The sequence below is a fragment of the Heloderma suspectum genome, chromosome 6 (genome assembly GCF_057233095.1).
Source record: "Heloderma suspectum isolate Gila_16-S chromosome 6, 16-S_ref, whole genome shotgun sequence".
Taxonomy (NCBI): domain Eukaryota; kingdom Metazoa; phylum Chordata; class Lepidosauria; order Squamata; family Helodermatidae; genus Heloderma; species Heloderma suspectum.
This window is the reverse complement of record NC_139463.1, coordinates 26,084,048-26,100,147: the sequence shown is the minus strand read 5'-3', so window position 1 is coordinate 26,100,147 and position 16,100 is coordinate 26,084,048. Positions and strand designations below refer to the sequence as shown.

Below are 16,100 nucleotides of genomic sequence, written 5' to 3'. Positions count from 1 at the left end.
TTCCTCCAAGGCAGGGGTGCAGAACCTCAGGCCTGGGGGGGGGGGGGGGTGCCAAATCCAAACTGCCTGGGGTCACAATCTGGACCCCTGGGTTTCCCCAGAGGGTCAAAACCCCTTTCCCTCACCACCAATCGTTTTGTGGTTTCCTGGCTTTTGTAGGGTTTTCCCCCCATTCTAAAAGGTTGAAATGCCTCTCCTAAGGATTAGTTATTGGCAGTTGGAGCTTTACACTAAAATAGGCTGGTCATTTTGGCCCCTCCCAGTACAGGAATGCTGCCCCCAAGATCTTCTCCAAAATGGAATTTGTCCCTCTGTCTGAAGGATGTTGCAGCACTCCTGTCCTAAAGGCTGTTTATAATTATATATCTAGGCTTGTTATCCAGATATATTATCCTTTAGGTAATTGTGTCAACCAGCAATATTCCAAGAATGTATTTTAATGGGCAGCCCTCCTTCCTCCCCACCAAAAAAAAATCTAGTTTATTAATGTTTAAATCCAGTCAGCAATTTTTACCTCTCTCACAATTGCCTTTATACCTGTCTCATTGTGGCATTCCATGGGCTGGTATATCTCAACTGTCTCACTCTATATAGGAGGAGGGGGACATTTTCTGTTTGAAAAGTCCTCTGTTGATGCTTCACGTGGGGCTTCTGTCTAATCTTAGTTGAATTTGGATATGACAGATCACTTGTATTCATCCTTTTCCGAAATTTCTGGTAAATCTGATTTGCCTCATCTGAAAACTCATCAGTGTTCAGATTTCAGCATACCCCACTTGAACAGTATTTCTAAGGGCTGAAATTTAAATATCTTCTTCCAGAGTTCTTGAGCCACAATCCTCTGGGTAAATAGCAGATCAACTCTATCATTTTCACAGATAGGGAAGTTCATTTTGACATCATTATAGCACAATCTTAGGCATGACAACTCAGAAGTAAGTCCCATTGAATTCAATGGATCTTTCTTCCAAGTAAACCTGCATGGGTTTGTAGCCTTAATTTATTTCTTGAAGTAATGCAGTGCATCAGTTTGTTGGATCGTATTTATCAGCTTGCTACTCAGATGGATAGATCTTATTCCATCTGGGTAAATCTATATTATGGAGAACAATAGACCAGGTTCCCTGAGCTTTGATGGAAGAGGAGAAAGATGCAAGTCTCCCTCTGTGGGTATCTAGGCATGTGGACCAGCTCCAAACTGGCCTGTTGAAGCTTCCTTAGAAAAACGAAAGGCAGATGCTAGAACTATCCATGGAGGACACTGTCATCTCTCCCTGCAGAAAGATTAATCATATCTCCCCTGTCTGTGTTTTCTGCCTGTCTAGAAAAATCTGTGATCCAGGCCTAACTTCATTCGAACCTGAAGCCTTGGGCAACCTTGTCGAAGGGATGGACTTCCACAGATTTTACTTTGAAAACTGTGAGTACATCTTGCTGCATGTAAGATGCGATGGGCAGAAACTTCTCACCCACTCGTGGAAGTCTTTTCTCCCAGCAGCTGCTTCCACTCCCAGCGCAGGAGCAGAACTGCTGGAGGAACAATATCTGATACTTCCTTCCTCTCAAAATATTTCCATGTCTTTGCTTGCATATAACCAGATTGTATTGGTTGTGGGGGATGGGGGAATGATGGGTGTTTATGCCCTCCTTAGCAATTGCTAATGCCTGCTTATTTATTTTATTTTATTTATTTCATTTCTATACCGCCCAATAGCCGAAGCTCTCTGGGCGGTTCACAAAAACTAAAACCAAAAAGTACACAGTAAAACAATGTAAAATATGAAAGCATTAAAACCACAATATAACAATACAACCAGAATAAAACTAGAATAAACCTATCAGCAATGCAGAGATTTAAAATACAGATTTAAAACAGCAAAGCTAAAAGACTAGAAAGCTAAAATACTAAAACGCCTGGGAGAATAAAAAGGTCTTCACCTGGTGCTGGAAGGAATACAACATAGATGCCAGGCGAACCTCACTAGGGAGCTCATTCCACAGCCGGGGTGCCACAACAGAAAAGGCCCTCTTCCTGGTAGCCACCTGCCTCACATCCTTTGACAGGGGCTCACGGAGAAGGACCACTGAGGATGATCTTAAGGTCCAGGCAGGCACATATGGGAGGAGGCAATCCTTCAGATAACCTGGCCCCAAGCCGTTAAGGGCTTTGAATGTTAATACCTGCACTTTGAATCGGGCCCAGAAATGGACTGGCAGCCAGTGCAGCTGGAAAAGCACCAGCGTAATATGATTTCATTGGCCGGTCCCTGTTAACAATCTTGCTGCCCTGTTTTGGACTAGCTGAAATTTCCAGACCGTTTTCAAAGGCAGTCCCACGTATAATGTATTGCAGTAATCCAGACGAGAAGTTACCGGGGCGTGGATAACTGTAGCTAGGCTTTATCTCTGTCCAGATAAGGGCATAGTTGGTATATCAGCCTAAGCTGATCAAAAGTGCTCTGTGCCACTGCGTTCACCTGTGCCTTGAGTGACAGTTCTGAGCACCCCCAAACTACGAACATGATCCTTTAGGGGGAGTGCAACCCCCTCCAGAACAGGTTGAATATCACCTAGCCGGGCAGACGAACCACCCACTAACAGCACTTCCATCTTGTCTGGATTGAGTTTCAGTTTATTGGCCCTCACCCAGTCCATTACCGTGCCCAGGCACTGATTCAGAACAGCCACTGCCTCACCTGGGTTTGATGAGAAAGAGAGGTAGAGCTGGGTGTCATCTCAGCCCACACCTCCGGATAACCTCCCCCAGCGGTTTCATGTAGATGTTGAACAGCATGGGGGATAAAACAGAGCCCTGTGGAACCCCATGGCACAATTGCATGGCACAGAGCAATAATCCTCTGGCACCACCTTCTGGAATTGGCCATCTAAGTAGGAGCGGAACCGCTGCAGTGCAGTGCCTCCAACTCCCACCCAGACAACCTATCCAGAAGGATACCATGGTGGAAGGTATCAAAAGCCACTGAGAGGTCCAGGAGAATCAACAGGGTTGCACTCCCCCATTAAGACAAATTCCTGGAGGAGAAGGCTATCAATGGCTACTAGTCTTGATGGCTATGTGCTACCTCTAGTACCAGAGGCTGTGAGGCTATGTACACCAGTTGCAGGGGAACATGGGTGGGAGGGTGCTGTTGTGCTCGTGTCCTGCTAGTGGGGTCCTGGTTGACAGTTGGTTGGCCACTGTGTGAACAGAGTGCTGGACAAGATGGACCCTTGGTCTGATCCAGCAGGGCTCTTCTTATGTTCTTATTTTCTTTTCTCACCTTTGGAAGGCCCATCTTATTTGGAGACCCTCTAGCCTCAGATGAAGCCTGTGCAGAGGATTTGAACGCTGACAGATCCTTGCCAACCAATTTAAAATTTAGAGGCTTCTCTATACCCTCTGAAGAAGTATTATCATTATCATCATCCTTCCTTGGGGCTGTGCCGCTTCACAAGATGAGCATTTGAATGCTCCCTCATGTCAGAAACACTGTGCGTGCAGAAAGCTAGCATATGCACGAACACAGAGAGCTAATTTTTAACATTTTATTTTATTTAATACATCCTGCCTTCCTTTCCCTCTGAAATGCTCTGTCCAATGGCAGCATTTTGATGAGGGGGAGCCCTCTAGCATGTGACACACACACACACACACACACCCTGCATTCTGAACATACCGAGTGGCCCTTAAGTCCAAACTGGACATAGTGTGGGAGATCCATGATTGAATCTCCAGTGGTTCTTTCTTTGCTTTAAGCCAGTTTGTGGGGTAGGGAGAATGGCATATGGGGCGGGGTAGCTTTCCCCCCATGCAGTTTCCTGGAATTACATCGTGTCTCCCCCTCCCCCCGCCCCTGGTTGTTATAATTAGTGTTGTACCTGTCTTTTTTCCCCTTTGCAGCTAATCACAGCTTTGGGGTAGGCAGGTGGGGGCTTTAAATGTTTGTTTGTTAGTTAGTTAGTTAATTAAGTTTTTAGACCACCCAATAGCTAAAGCTCTCTGGGTGGTCCATAAAACAAAATTAAAAACCATAAAATACAACAATATAATATAAAATCCTGAGTTTAAAGCAGAATAAACCCAAAGTAAAAAACAGAGCAAAAGCCTGCAGCAGTGCAAAAATCTAAAAGTGCATTATACACAGTTTTTAAAACTGAAGGCATAAAAAGCCTGGGAGAATTAAAAGATCCTCGCTTGGTGCTAAAAAGATCTTCGCCTGGTGCTGAAAAGATCACTACAGAGGTGCCAGGCAAGCCTCTTCGGGAAGGGCATTCCACAACTGGAGTGCCACCACTGACAATGCCCTCTCCTTAGTAGCTACCTCATTTGGCAGGTAGCTAAATGTACCTGGAGGAGGGCCACTGAGGATAATCTTAGGGTCCAGGCAGGTATACATATATGGAAGGAGACAATCCTTCAGGTAACCTGGCCCCAAAGCATTTAGGGCTTTGTAGATTAACACCAGCAACTCAAATTAGGCCCAGAAACGGACTGGAAGCCAGTGCAGATTGTAAAGCACTGGCATAATATGATCGTATTGGCCAGTCCCTGTTAACAATCTCATTGCCCTATTTTGGACCGGTAAATTGGTGATATGAATCAAAGGGAAGAGATAAGCTCTCCTCCCCAGTGCTGCTGCCTAAATCCTACTCCCTCCACCCCAGCATGGTTGCTTTAAAACAATGAACAAGACATACGGTTTGGTCCTTACAATCATGGGATTTTAGAGCTGAGGGAATGGGCCAGGTTGCCTAGGCCTGCGGGAAGAGAGACCATAGGGTTGCCACCACCTTACAAGCTAGGGGCAGATCTCTACCTTAGTAGTAAGGTACATGCTTTGCAGGCAGGAGGTTCCCAGTTCAATCTATGGCATTTCCATTTAAAAGCATCAGGTAGCCAGTGACAGGAAAGATTCTTCTCAGCTTGAGACCCTGGAGAGCAGCTGCCAATCAGAGTAGGCCATACTGGGCAAAATGGCCTGGGTCAAGGCAGCATTCTGTATCCCAAGCACTGGACAGATCCATTTTAAATGTTAAATCTTCTGCTGAAGTGGGAGCCAAGGCAATTGTTCCCACCCAGCCCAAGGTCCTGCCATCCAGCCCACCCCTCAAGGACTCTTTGGCACACCTGGAGTCTGCCTAGGGAGGGGCAGACAATAGCAGACAGGGGAGCGGGGAAGACAACGCACAACAGCTGTCTTCCCCAATCCGGTGCCCTCCAGACATTTTGGACTCCAGCTCCCAGCCTCCTGAGCATTGGCACTGCTGGATATAGCATGGATGGAAGGGCAGATGCACAGCTAGCTTGGCCCCTCCTGGCTTGGGAGACTGGAAGAACTCTGATTGGGGGCCAGGCTTTGCATTGCATCTCATGGTAGAAGGGCCTCAGTCATTAGGAAGTCTTCCGGGCTGTTTTACCTTCACCTAACTTCTGATAGGCTGAACCAGTTGCGTACTGATGCATCCTCAGTGATGGTGGAAGGTGGAAGGCGTGCTCTTTCTTCTTTCTGGCACTTAAAATGTGTAGGCCAGATCTATTCACCTTCCTCCCTGACATGGATCTACTTGCAGTACCTTTCCAGGCAGCGCCTGCTCTAGGTTTTTAGGGCCTTGCAAGACACCCTCCACAGGCCCCCTCCTTCAGTGAGTCTACCTTCTCACCGACGTTGTCACCATCTACTACTGCTCATTATCTTTCTCCTCATTGCTACCATTTGCTTGTTTGGCCAGCAGAAAGCCAGGGAGCAAGTAGGCAGTTGCATCTACTGCTCCTGCCGTTCGCCACCACCATTGTCTGGGCCAGAGCGAGAAGCAGCTGAACACGCAGTAAGTCCAGAGGGGCTCTTGTTAGTAGGCCCCTGCTGGGGCGTGGGCCCTCAGCAGGTGCCCAACCATACCTATGCTTGGCGCCAGCCCTGTTACCAGTAACTGTTACCCTGTTACTGTGGGTTACAGTTACCAGTAACTGTTACACTGTTACTGTGGGGAATCATGCACAGAGGCATGATTCCCCACAGCAACTCCTTCCACCTCAGATGAGCAGAATACAAATCCTCACCTCCTAAAGAGAGCAAAAGAATCCAGTAAGCCCCAAATCAACAAGCGACGCCTGACAGTTACCCCCCGCTGAAGAAAAGGGGATAAAAGTAACTACTCTTTTCCTTGCCACGTCTGGTGTATAATAAGCAATAATGAACTGGATCGACAAATAGTCTGACCTGGTGTAAGGCAGCACTCTATGTTCCTTTTAGCTTTTTCACCTCTGAGCTCCTAGGTAGCATCCTCCACACTGTAACAACTGCCTCCCCATGCACTGACTCTCGTTTCCTGTTCTTGCCATTCCAGTGTTATCTAAGAACAACAAGCCCATTCACACAACCATCCTGAACCCTCACGTGCATGTCATTGGGGAAGATGCAGCCTGCATTGCCTACATCCGCCTGACACAGTACATCGACGGGCAGGGCCGTCCCCGCACTTGCCAGTCTGAAGAGACCCGGGTCTGGCACCGCCGTGACGGCAAGTGGCAGAACGTCCACTTCCACTGCTCAGGAGCACCCGTGGCACCACTCCAGTGAAGGTAAGGTTAGGGCAAGGGATGCCAAGTCTCCCAGTGTGGAAGATCCTTTCCATTCCTGGGGAAGATGAGACTGGAAGAAGGGAAATGAAATGTGTGTGCAAGAGTATGTGTTGAACAGCGTGAGGCTGAGTACAGACATACATGGATTCCAGAGAGCGTGCAGGATGGGGTTTTTGCTGTGGGATGAGCTCTGTTCTTCCCAGGACCCTTGCACCTCCAAGGACAATCCGGGCTGATTGCAGTTTGTTGTCCCTCCCCCACATTTCTAGTAGGCTGTTTGAGAAACAAAAGCAAAGCCATCAGCTCATTAGTCAACCCAACCAGAATAGTTTCATTTTTCAGGGACTTGTATGGTTAGTCTGCTCAAACATTTGTTTGGCACTCTATTTTTCTTTCTTTTACAGTGCTCCAGGAAAAGAGGACAGGGAGGAAAGTAGTTGTGATTTTCACAAGGGCCAGCCAACCAGCACTGTACATGACCCTGCCTCAAGAAGGGGGAAGAGGCTTCATAATTCACACAGTGGGCAACTCTGGGATCTCCAATGTCGGCACCTGTCTTGGCATGCACCAAGCTCCCTGCCCCTCCTAATTTTTATGTTATTTCTTAAGTTTTAAAACAACAATGGGAGACTGGCATGCTGCAAAGTAACGTGCTGCCCTCCGGCATCATCGTTATTTGGGTCCACAAGAGTGTTTGTTTTAGAGCTCAGATCCTGCCTCTGCCTTACATTTAGACTAATAGCCAAGTTACTTCTTTTCTTAGTTTCATCATTTCATTTCATTTCTGGGAAATGAGTGTATTGTGACTAGTCATGCCCACCACAGCAGATGGTGGCCCATGGGCAAGGCTCCCCACAGCAACTATTTCGTAAGAGTGCCCATGGCACTCTTTCAAAATCCTAAGTGTGCCCACCACCCCAACAAGATTGGAGACCACTGGGCCAGCTAATCGGTTTGGCTGAAGTCCAGCTTGTGCAGCAAAACAGTATTCCTTTGAGTTTGATCAAGGGTAGGAGATGGGATATGTGTCTAAAATGCAATGAGTGCACTTCCGACATGGCCTCTCTGCTGGAACTCTGTGCATCCAAAAACACTTGCAAAAGAATGGGTGACTTTTACCTCTTAGCAGTATGAAAATGAGGGCAAGGCTTCTACATTCAACACACTTGCCCTCCTTCTGTGGTTAGCCAACAGGAAAAGGCCCAGATGAACCCCCTGGGTGTCTATGGTGATCAGTCACAGCATCTTCCCCCCTGCTTGTGTCTTTCAGAACTAATGCCGGCTGTTCTGGTTGAGTCCCGAAGGAGACGGTGATTTGAGCTGAGCCGCTAGCCGGGAGCAGCGGTGACAAGCACGTGCCCGCATGCTCGTGTCCCCCCTTTCCCCATCTTCCCCCGTTTCATTTCCAGTGCCTGTGTTTGCAAAAAAAAGGGAAAAAAAGGAAAAACACACACGCGCGCGAACCCCCCCCCAACCAGACTCGATTCTAAAAAAAAAAAATCAAAACACAAAAAAAATCAGCAAACCCAGCTGAACCAACCCAGCCATCCGACTCGCGGCGTGGCCACATTGCACCTCCCATCCCTACCAACTCCATTTCTTTGTGTCTGTCCATCCGGCTGTCCAGGTGACCAGGTGTTGCAATGAAAATGTCTCAACTTCAAACAAAAAAAGGCTCCACCTCCCTGTGTCGACCCCAGTGTTGAACGGTGTTAGTTTGTTAGGTGAAAAATATATATATATAAAAACAAAACAAAAAAACCCACAAAAAACTTTTACAGTATTTGCATTCTCTGCCAAAGCATGGGCCTTCTCCAGTGGTCGTGTTTGCGCTTGGAAGTCTGTGACCTGTGTTACCGCTTGTTTTTGCGGAGGATGCTCTTCCTGAGCTCCCGGGCTGACCATTTCTTTTCTCCTCTAGCTGTGGTTGTGGATTATGATGATGATGATGATTATAATTATTCAGACTCTTTATTTATTTTGTTCTTCTTTTGGATAGGAGGTGATCCCTTCTGCGTGCGGGGGCCATTTTGCTTTCTGGGCTCCTCTCATGCTAACCCACTGCTGGTGATTTCCCGGTGGGCTTTTGGCCGTGGCCAGACTGACGGGTTCTTACGTGAAGGGTAGCATAGCCTTAGAGATATAAATAGGTCTCACTGCAGGTTTTTTGAATGTCTGAATTCTCATTGGCGCTCACATTTTCCAAGCATCCCCGACCCCTGACCTCTCGTCAAGGGCTACCAACCGTGGCATTGTTGTGCCTGTGCCCCTGCCATGGCTTTGTTACTGGGGGGGCGGGGGGAGTCCGTGCTTAATGGGGCAGGCTGGGACAGTCATGACTGTTGGATTAAAAGAACTAGGGAGGAGAAGGGTTGACACTGCTAAGTCTCATCCTCTTCCAGTTCTTGGAAATTCACCCCCTACACAGCAGAAGGGAGCAACAGGTGCCTCGTTGTAAGGGATTCAGACTCCTCCTCTTTCTAGTTTTTTTTCCCTTTGAGCAGAAAATGTGTTAGTTTTTTTTAAAAAAGGAAAGGGGGGACAGGGTTAGTGCTGCCTTGGGGAATCTGCTCCTAGTTTTCATCAGCCTGGGAGGAGGAGGGCTGGTCAGTTAAGCTTGCGCTTGCCATTTTCTGTCTCTTTCTCTGAAGCCTTTGAGTTCACTTGCAAAGAGAAGGAGCCGATTGGCAACAAACGACATCAAAATTCTTCTTAGGGAGAGAGGAAACAGCTCCAGATAGCTGTAACTTCAGGAGCTGACTCTGCAGGCAACCCCAAACAAGCTTAGCCAAAGGGGAGGGGGGCGATTCTCCCAATGGACCAAGCCTTAGGAGAGAGGGATGGAGTGGGGCTGCTGTTTTTTATTGGCCACATGTAGAGCCAGTATGAACTGCACCAAAGGCTGCAGAGTTGCAGCTACTACCAACCCCATCTCTGTTAGGTCCCAGAGGAAGGCAAGGATGAGCCACTACCCTCTGCTGACTACACCTGCACAACAAGCGGCTGACATGTTCCAGGAGAGCGGCACCATGTGGAAATACCAGGGAGTTTGTTATTAAGGAAGCTCCCTTTCCTCTTGATGGCCTTCCTTCCCCCACCTCTTCATATTCATTCGCAAAAGAGACCCCCAGCACCTGCTAAGCATCTCACTGCCCAAATTCTGCTCCTGCTCCAGGTGGATTAAGTCACCCTTGTGGCCATGGGCTATAAGGACGAAGTGTTGGAGGCCCAGAGCCTCTTGCTGTGAAATTGGGGAACTGCACGCTTACTCCTCCTCCTGCCCCTGCTCAGCATGCCATAAGCGCATTTCTCTGATAGATGTGGAATGATCAAGCAAGCCGCTGCTCACAGTGGGGATTCCTGCCAGCAAAGGCTTTAGGGCAATGTAGCATAATTAGTGGCAGTGAAGTGATTGTCCAAGGATTCCCTCCAGAGTTGGGTTAGGAGGTGTGGGGAACAATCAAGAAGTTTTATGCTGCAATCCTATGCACACTTACTTGGGAATAAGCCCCTCTGAACTCAGTAGGAAGGGTGTCTGAGTAAACATACGTAGATTGGGCTGTCAAGCATCATTAAAAAAAGAGAGGAAAGTGTACTGCTGGGTGGCAAGAACCCCATGTTGAGAATTAGGCAGTGGTTCAAGGGTCTTTGGAACTCACATCTCCCTTTGCTCTCTCATCTTATCTAATTGCAAGCTTTAGGGTTAGTAGGCCAGTCATGTGGAGCATCATGACTTGGCACTCTTTTTTTGTAGCTTGTCCCTGGTCATCCTGATGGTTAGATGTGTGGACTGTAAATTCTAGGTGTATTATACAGCACCAAGGGTAATATGGCTTCTTGTGAAGGAAAGAGGTGGCTCTCATGTTACAATTGTGATTGAGCTTTTGAACAATGGGATGGATGGGCAATTGGAAATATTTGCCCAGGGAGAAGAAGGCTAAAAACAGGGATGCTTCTACTTTGCATTGTGGCAAGATCTCTTCAGAACTGTTCTCTGATCCCACCTGTGACTTTGCTTTACCTATGTGTGTTGGGTTGTCTCCATGTCTTCAGTAACGACAGCTTCCTCAGACTGCTAAGAATAACCACTTGGCTACCGTATGTCCAGATGATGCTTAGAGGATGTTTGTGGGAAGGGAACACCTCTTTCTAAAAAATATTCCAGTGGTGGCTAAGTTTAGTAACTCAGTATAGTCCCCAGCTTTCCATCAAGGGAACTTCTCAAACTCTGCAGCATGATGGTTAGCTTACAATAGAAAAACAGGGCTGTGTAGCAGCTAGCCAGATGAACATGTCAGGAGTGTAAAGCGCTCTAACCACTAGACTGCACAAGAATAAAAAATATTTGGAACCCCTTAATCAGGTTTCCAGATGTAAGGGCAGGAACAATGTCCTTGGGTTTACAAGGATCTCACTTTCCACATCTTATACCATGTGTGTCTCCAATGCTATTGCTGAAGCAGGACTGTGAATGCTTAGGATTTCGAGGAGTTGACTTGGGTGGCATAGGAATGCACTGGCAGGTGGTCTCAACGTGAAACCATTGAGAAGGGTTTGCAGGTGAAATGCCATTATACGATTTGCTGAACAGGACAGGAAATTCAGAAATGAATTTTCTGAGATGATTGAAAGATAGCAACTGTTATGGTCTCCCAATCAGTGAGCATCACCTGACTTTGTACAGCATGTTACTTTGTAATGTTGTTTCAAGGTGTTAAATCATGCATTATTGGAGTTAATTTGTTTTTAGTTTTGTTTTAAAGAACTCAAAATCCCGAGAGGAGGAATGAAGATCAGTATGGAGATAAGAAATGAAATGTGATGAGGACTGCTAGGGCAGACACACCCTTAGCCTCCAATTGCTTTCACTGTCAATACAAATGGGTCTATGGGGGCTTGAAGCTCCAAATCAGCACCAGATCCCCATAAACCACATACTGCAGGCAGTGAATCCCATCCCCCTTCCAATCATTGCTCATCTAGCTGCCCTAGCAGGATCAGCACAGGAGGCTGAGTTACCATCACGCCAAAGCCGCAAATGCCCACAGTAGGAAGTACATTTCAGTGAGGTACTTCCTGTTCTGCTTCCTGTTTGCCTGCCATCAGTGCTGATCCCAACAGCATCTGGCAGCACTGTAAAAATAATGATAATCTGTTGCTACTGAAGGTAAAGTAAGAGGTAACATGGTGAAGTTACAGAACAAAACTTTAGGTTAAATATCAGTCCCATTACACCTTGCCGTCATTGCATTTCTATCAGCTGCAGTTTACATGAGGAAAGCTTTCACTCCATAGGTGCATGACAGATAATCTGTTCATATGAAACAGGGCAACAGAACACCTTGCCAAAGGTACTTACCCATCTCCTATCACTGGTCATTTATAAACTGGGTTGGATGTATGATCATGGAGTGGTGACAGAGGTTCTTTAATCCAACTGCTCTGCTTAGGAGCCACTCAGTTGTGAACAGCTCTTCAGAGGTGTCCTAATGCACCTAAGGGATTCTATACAACGATAATTTCTGTGCATGGACAGTGTCCTGTGTGAAGCAAGCTTCAATGGACCCTAAGCAAGTAGAGTAGATGGCAGCTCTGATCGAGCAGGTCATCACTCAACAGTCTTCCATTATTACCATCTGAGAGCTGATTGATGAACCCTTGAAGTGATCTCAGATCGATTCATTACAGAAAAGCTTCCACATCATACAGTTTCTTGATGCCATCACCAAAACGAGCTTCTTGTTTTAACTTGGAAAAAGAGGGCAGGGATTGGGAATGCAAATCCCATCCCCGCTAGTGATAACTGCACATCAGCAGGTGGCAAGAGGGAACACATATTTTCATATATTAATTTCTACTGAGAACTCGGTAACAATTTAGGAAAAGGAATGCAGCAGGCATGGGTCTCCCTTAACATTTAAGCAAGTTCATTCTGCTTGGAAATTCCCCACCGCGCTTCATTTAACTGGCTGCCATTTGCAGAAGGCTAGGAAATAGATTTTTGAGGGCCCAACTAGCTGTTGGATGTGAGTCGGGGGAACAATCACCGAGCCACATTTTTTTCCATTTCTCAATGGTAACATCTACTAAAAGACATGCATAACATGATGCCATCTTCTCAACGTTCTCAGTTGCTCAAGCCCATGCTTACAGCTACCCCACCAGCAACAACCTCTCATTTCCAAAGCAAGTCTGATCAATATTTACAATCCAGCTCAATATATTGAGTCATATATTGACTCAATATATTAATATATGACTCAATATATTGATCATGCATATAATTATAAACTTCAGCCTGCTAACAAATAACACAAGAGTGTACACATCCATATTTTTCATGCAAGAAGTTAACACATCTCTTTAATTCCATTTTAATATTTTGTATTCTTACCAATAGCTTTCTTACTCTTTGGAACACATTATATTTACACCGATACTTTCCCTTAACTGATTTCTACATTTTATCCCCACCCCTCCAAATGAATAAATAAGTAAAAATGCAATTCCCTCTATTCCAGTCCTAAAGAGTCTCGTCAGAAGGGTTAAGAAGTCTCTGTGCTGATGAAATAAATAAGGAATTGATACAGCTGAGAGAAATAGAGCAAAGTACAATCCACAGCATAGCCAGGATGAAGAAGGACTAGACAAATGAATGGAAGCACAGCAGCTACTAAGCGAAATTGTCAGGGCAGATATACCCTGACAGTCTCACAACAAGGCCAAAAGCTGTACGCCGTGCCCAGGACACTGGGAAGTAAGCGGTGAGTAGTTCAAGAGGTGTGCCCCAGTGTTTCGGGCAACACTGCAGTATGCTCTGGGTATGCACTTTGATCGCACAGTGGCCTGGTTCAGACATAATGGAAAACCAGGTGTCCTGTTGCGAGAATGCACTGTGGCAAGTCTCGGGCTCTTGTGCTCTCCCTCCTGTCTGTGCACAAGAGGAGGAGACTGAAATCACCCACTTTTGCTTTTGAACTAACCACAATTCACCACTACATTCCTACTTGGGTAAAACTAATTTGTTCTGACTGTGGTTAGTTAAAACAAACCAGGATATCAAACCACAAGTTTGATCCAAGTTTCTTTTAATTAGTCTCTGTTATCAGAAAATAGTTTCCCGAGGCGGAATCCGTGAGCCTGAGGCTGACCGCAGCGCATTCTTGTTATCAGGAAGTCACAGTCTCTTACAGCATCTGAACCAGGCAAGTGTTTCACTGGTGCGTGCTTTGGTCTGTGGGATGGGGGGCAGCCTTGCCTTTCTTTAGATGCCTCTAAATATTGGGTGGAAATGGTCACTAAGGGGCAGCAGAGTAATACTATGGATACCGCTATACCACTTCTTCCATCTAGAGGCTAAAGTATTCAGAATGAGCAGAGACAAGCTAGTGTGTTAGGTGGATTATTGGTGTAAGCCAAATTGTTCTTTATTTAAAGATCTGTATAGTTGCATTGGTTGAGCTACAGAATTAAGCAAATGTACAGAGCTAGAGTCCGACAGTCCTCAAAATTAAGACTGTGCCCAAGTGTAGTAGTGTAAATAAGTAGGTTTTAATGTTCATACTAACAACAGAGAATGAAAACTGATCAGGTCATTGATCTGGCCCAAGGCATTTCTATCAGCTATTTGAATCATGGCTTCCTTAAATTTTTGGTTTCTGAGTGGTGAATCACCCAGGTTCCTTGTTGAATGGGTTGCCATTGTTGGGGAAATATGATGGAAGGATTTAAAGGCAATTTTTTTAAGTGATTTTTTTTAAGGTCAGGCAGTAAGTAGCCAGATTCAACACAGGCCAGAGCTCTTCTGCCTCTAATGGTTACATGCAAGAGAATGAAGCTTCCCTCATTATCATGGGAAGTTCCCTTCTGTGCAGCTGTTAAAAGCACAGGTGCTTTGGCTCTTGCCAAATCTAGCCGCTTTTGGTAAGCAAAAACAAATGGGCTACCAGATTCTTTACTAACCCAGCTTCTGTGCGTCTGACAGCAGCTTGGCGTATATAAATTTGGAGAGTGAAGGTTCTGATGTGAAAAGAACATATTTAATTTTGACATACCTAGCTGCTGCTAGGCACAAGAACAGGGTAGTGCAAATAAAAAGTTGGTAACTGTGTGTGCACACCATCTTGCGGGCACAGGTTTAAATCAAGCCATCCTTTCCCTAATAATTAGGACCTAATTCCAGATTGCACCCCTCTGAAAATTCCACATCACCCATACACCATCCAGCCTCTTTTCCAGTCCATTATCTACCTGTTGTTTAAAATGGGGAGGAAAAGGAAAGAAAAAGTATGTAATCATCTGGTGAGAAAAGTGAAGTTGTCATTTTGCATATTGCAAAATATACCAGCAAGTATATGCGTACCTGCCCCAGGTTGCAGGTGAGAAGACCTCTAACACACTTGTGATGTTTGCTGAGCAAGCTGTGCCTGCAGCAGAGGATATAGTATTGTAAAACTGATGCATGATGCATAGTGAGAAACCTGGACTGGTCCATAGATTCATCCCACAAGATCTGCCAGTTAAGCAGTGCTGGTACCCTATTTACCCTTACTTGCTTTTGTTGTGTTGAGAGCATACTAATGTTGTTTAAATCGCTGGCTTGTGGTAGAATAAATAATGGAATATAGGTGATTTGTTGCATACTGTGCTTACTGTTGCTATGGAAAAACATGCCAGAATCTGCAAGGAGGGATTTGTTGTGCATTCCACTTGGCCCCAATACAATAAACCTCTGCATAAGCAGAAAACCTCCATTCATGTCAGCTGGATTCTCAGTGATTCAACACATTGATGCTGGATTAATTGCGCACTCAGCGAGAAGGGAGACCAGAGCAGATTGAAAATCCTTTAGAATACAAAGCCCAGCTGACTGCTCTGCATTGCAGACATGTGACTTCAAGTTATATTTGAGAAGCACTAGAGTTCCTGAACAGTACTTGGGAGGTAGCTGTGGGCTTGAAAGGAAAAACAGTTGTTCCTTTTGCCCAGCTGGCAATAGGATATTGGAATTAGAACCTGTTGGGCTAAATTGGCATGTTAGTTTTTTGAGCAAGAAAAACTGAAACTTTCTTTTTTGATAGAAAGGCAAGTTTGCCCCTGGAAACAGAAGCTGAGGTTTGAGTTACTGGAGAATGCTAGCAGAGCTAGGACTGTGCTGTGCGAAATATGATATCCTCTAGAAAACAGTACGTGTGGCATGGCTGTTGCTATTCCTTGTGCATGTTCCAAGGGGTTGGTTCTAGTGCCATTTCTGCCATGCTCAATCATGCTTATTTTTATTTTGTTACATTTGTATCCCAGTTCTTTCCCCACAGTGATATTAGTGTTTTGTAGTTTCATTTCCATACTTAACTCACCTGAGCTTTGCTGGTGTGCAAGTTTCAGTGCAACCTGTGTATCTATCACCTGCGAGGACTTTTAGCATGCCTCCTTGAAGCAAGGCAGGGTACCACTCTCAGCTTAATCTCCAGCACCTCCTTATTATTCATATCCATGTTTGGCATGTTTCACTGATCTAAAT

General features: G+C 45.7%; 1 protein-coding gene across 4 annotated transcripts in view; it reads left to right on the top strand.

Annotated features, from left to right (window-relative positions):
* The window catches only part of CAMK2B (calcium/calmodulin dependent protein kinase II beta), a 231,134-nt gene extending 223,029 nt beyond the window's left edge, over window positions 1-8,105 (top strand). For all 4 annotated transcript variants that reach the window (XM_084803857.1, XM_084803856.1, XM_084803858.1 and 1 more), the window contains 3 exons: window positions 1,326-1,420; window positions 6,346-6,580; window positions 7,851-8,105. In XM_084803857.1, the coding sequence (XP_084659983.1) occupies window positions 1,326-1,420; window positions 6,346-6,578 (328 nt within the window). In that variant the 3' untranslated portion in view covers window positions 6,579-6,580; window positions 7,851-8,105. The remainder of the gene's footprint in view (window positions 1-1,325; window positions 1,421-6,345; window positions 6,581-7,850) is intronic.
* The last annotated feature ends 7,995 nt before the right edge of the window (window positions 8,106-16,100 follow it).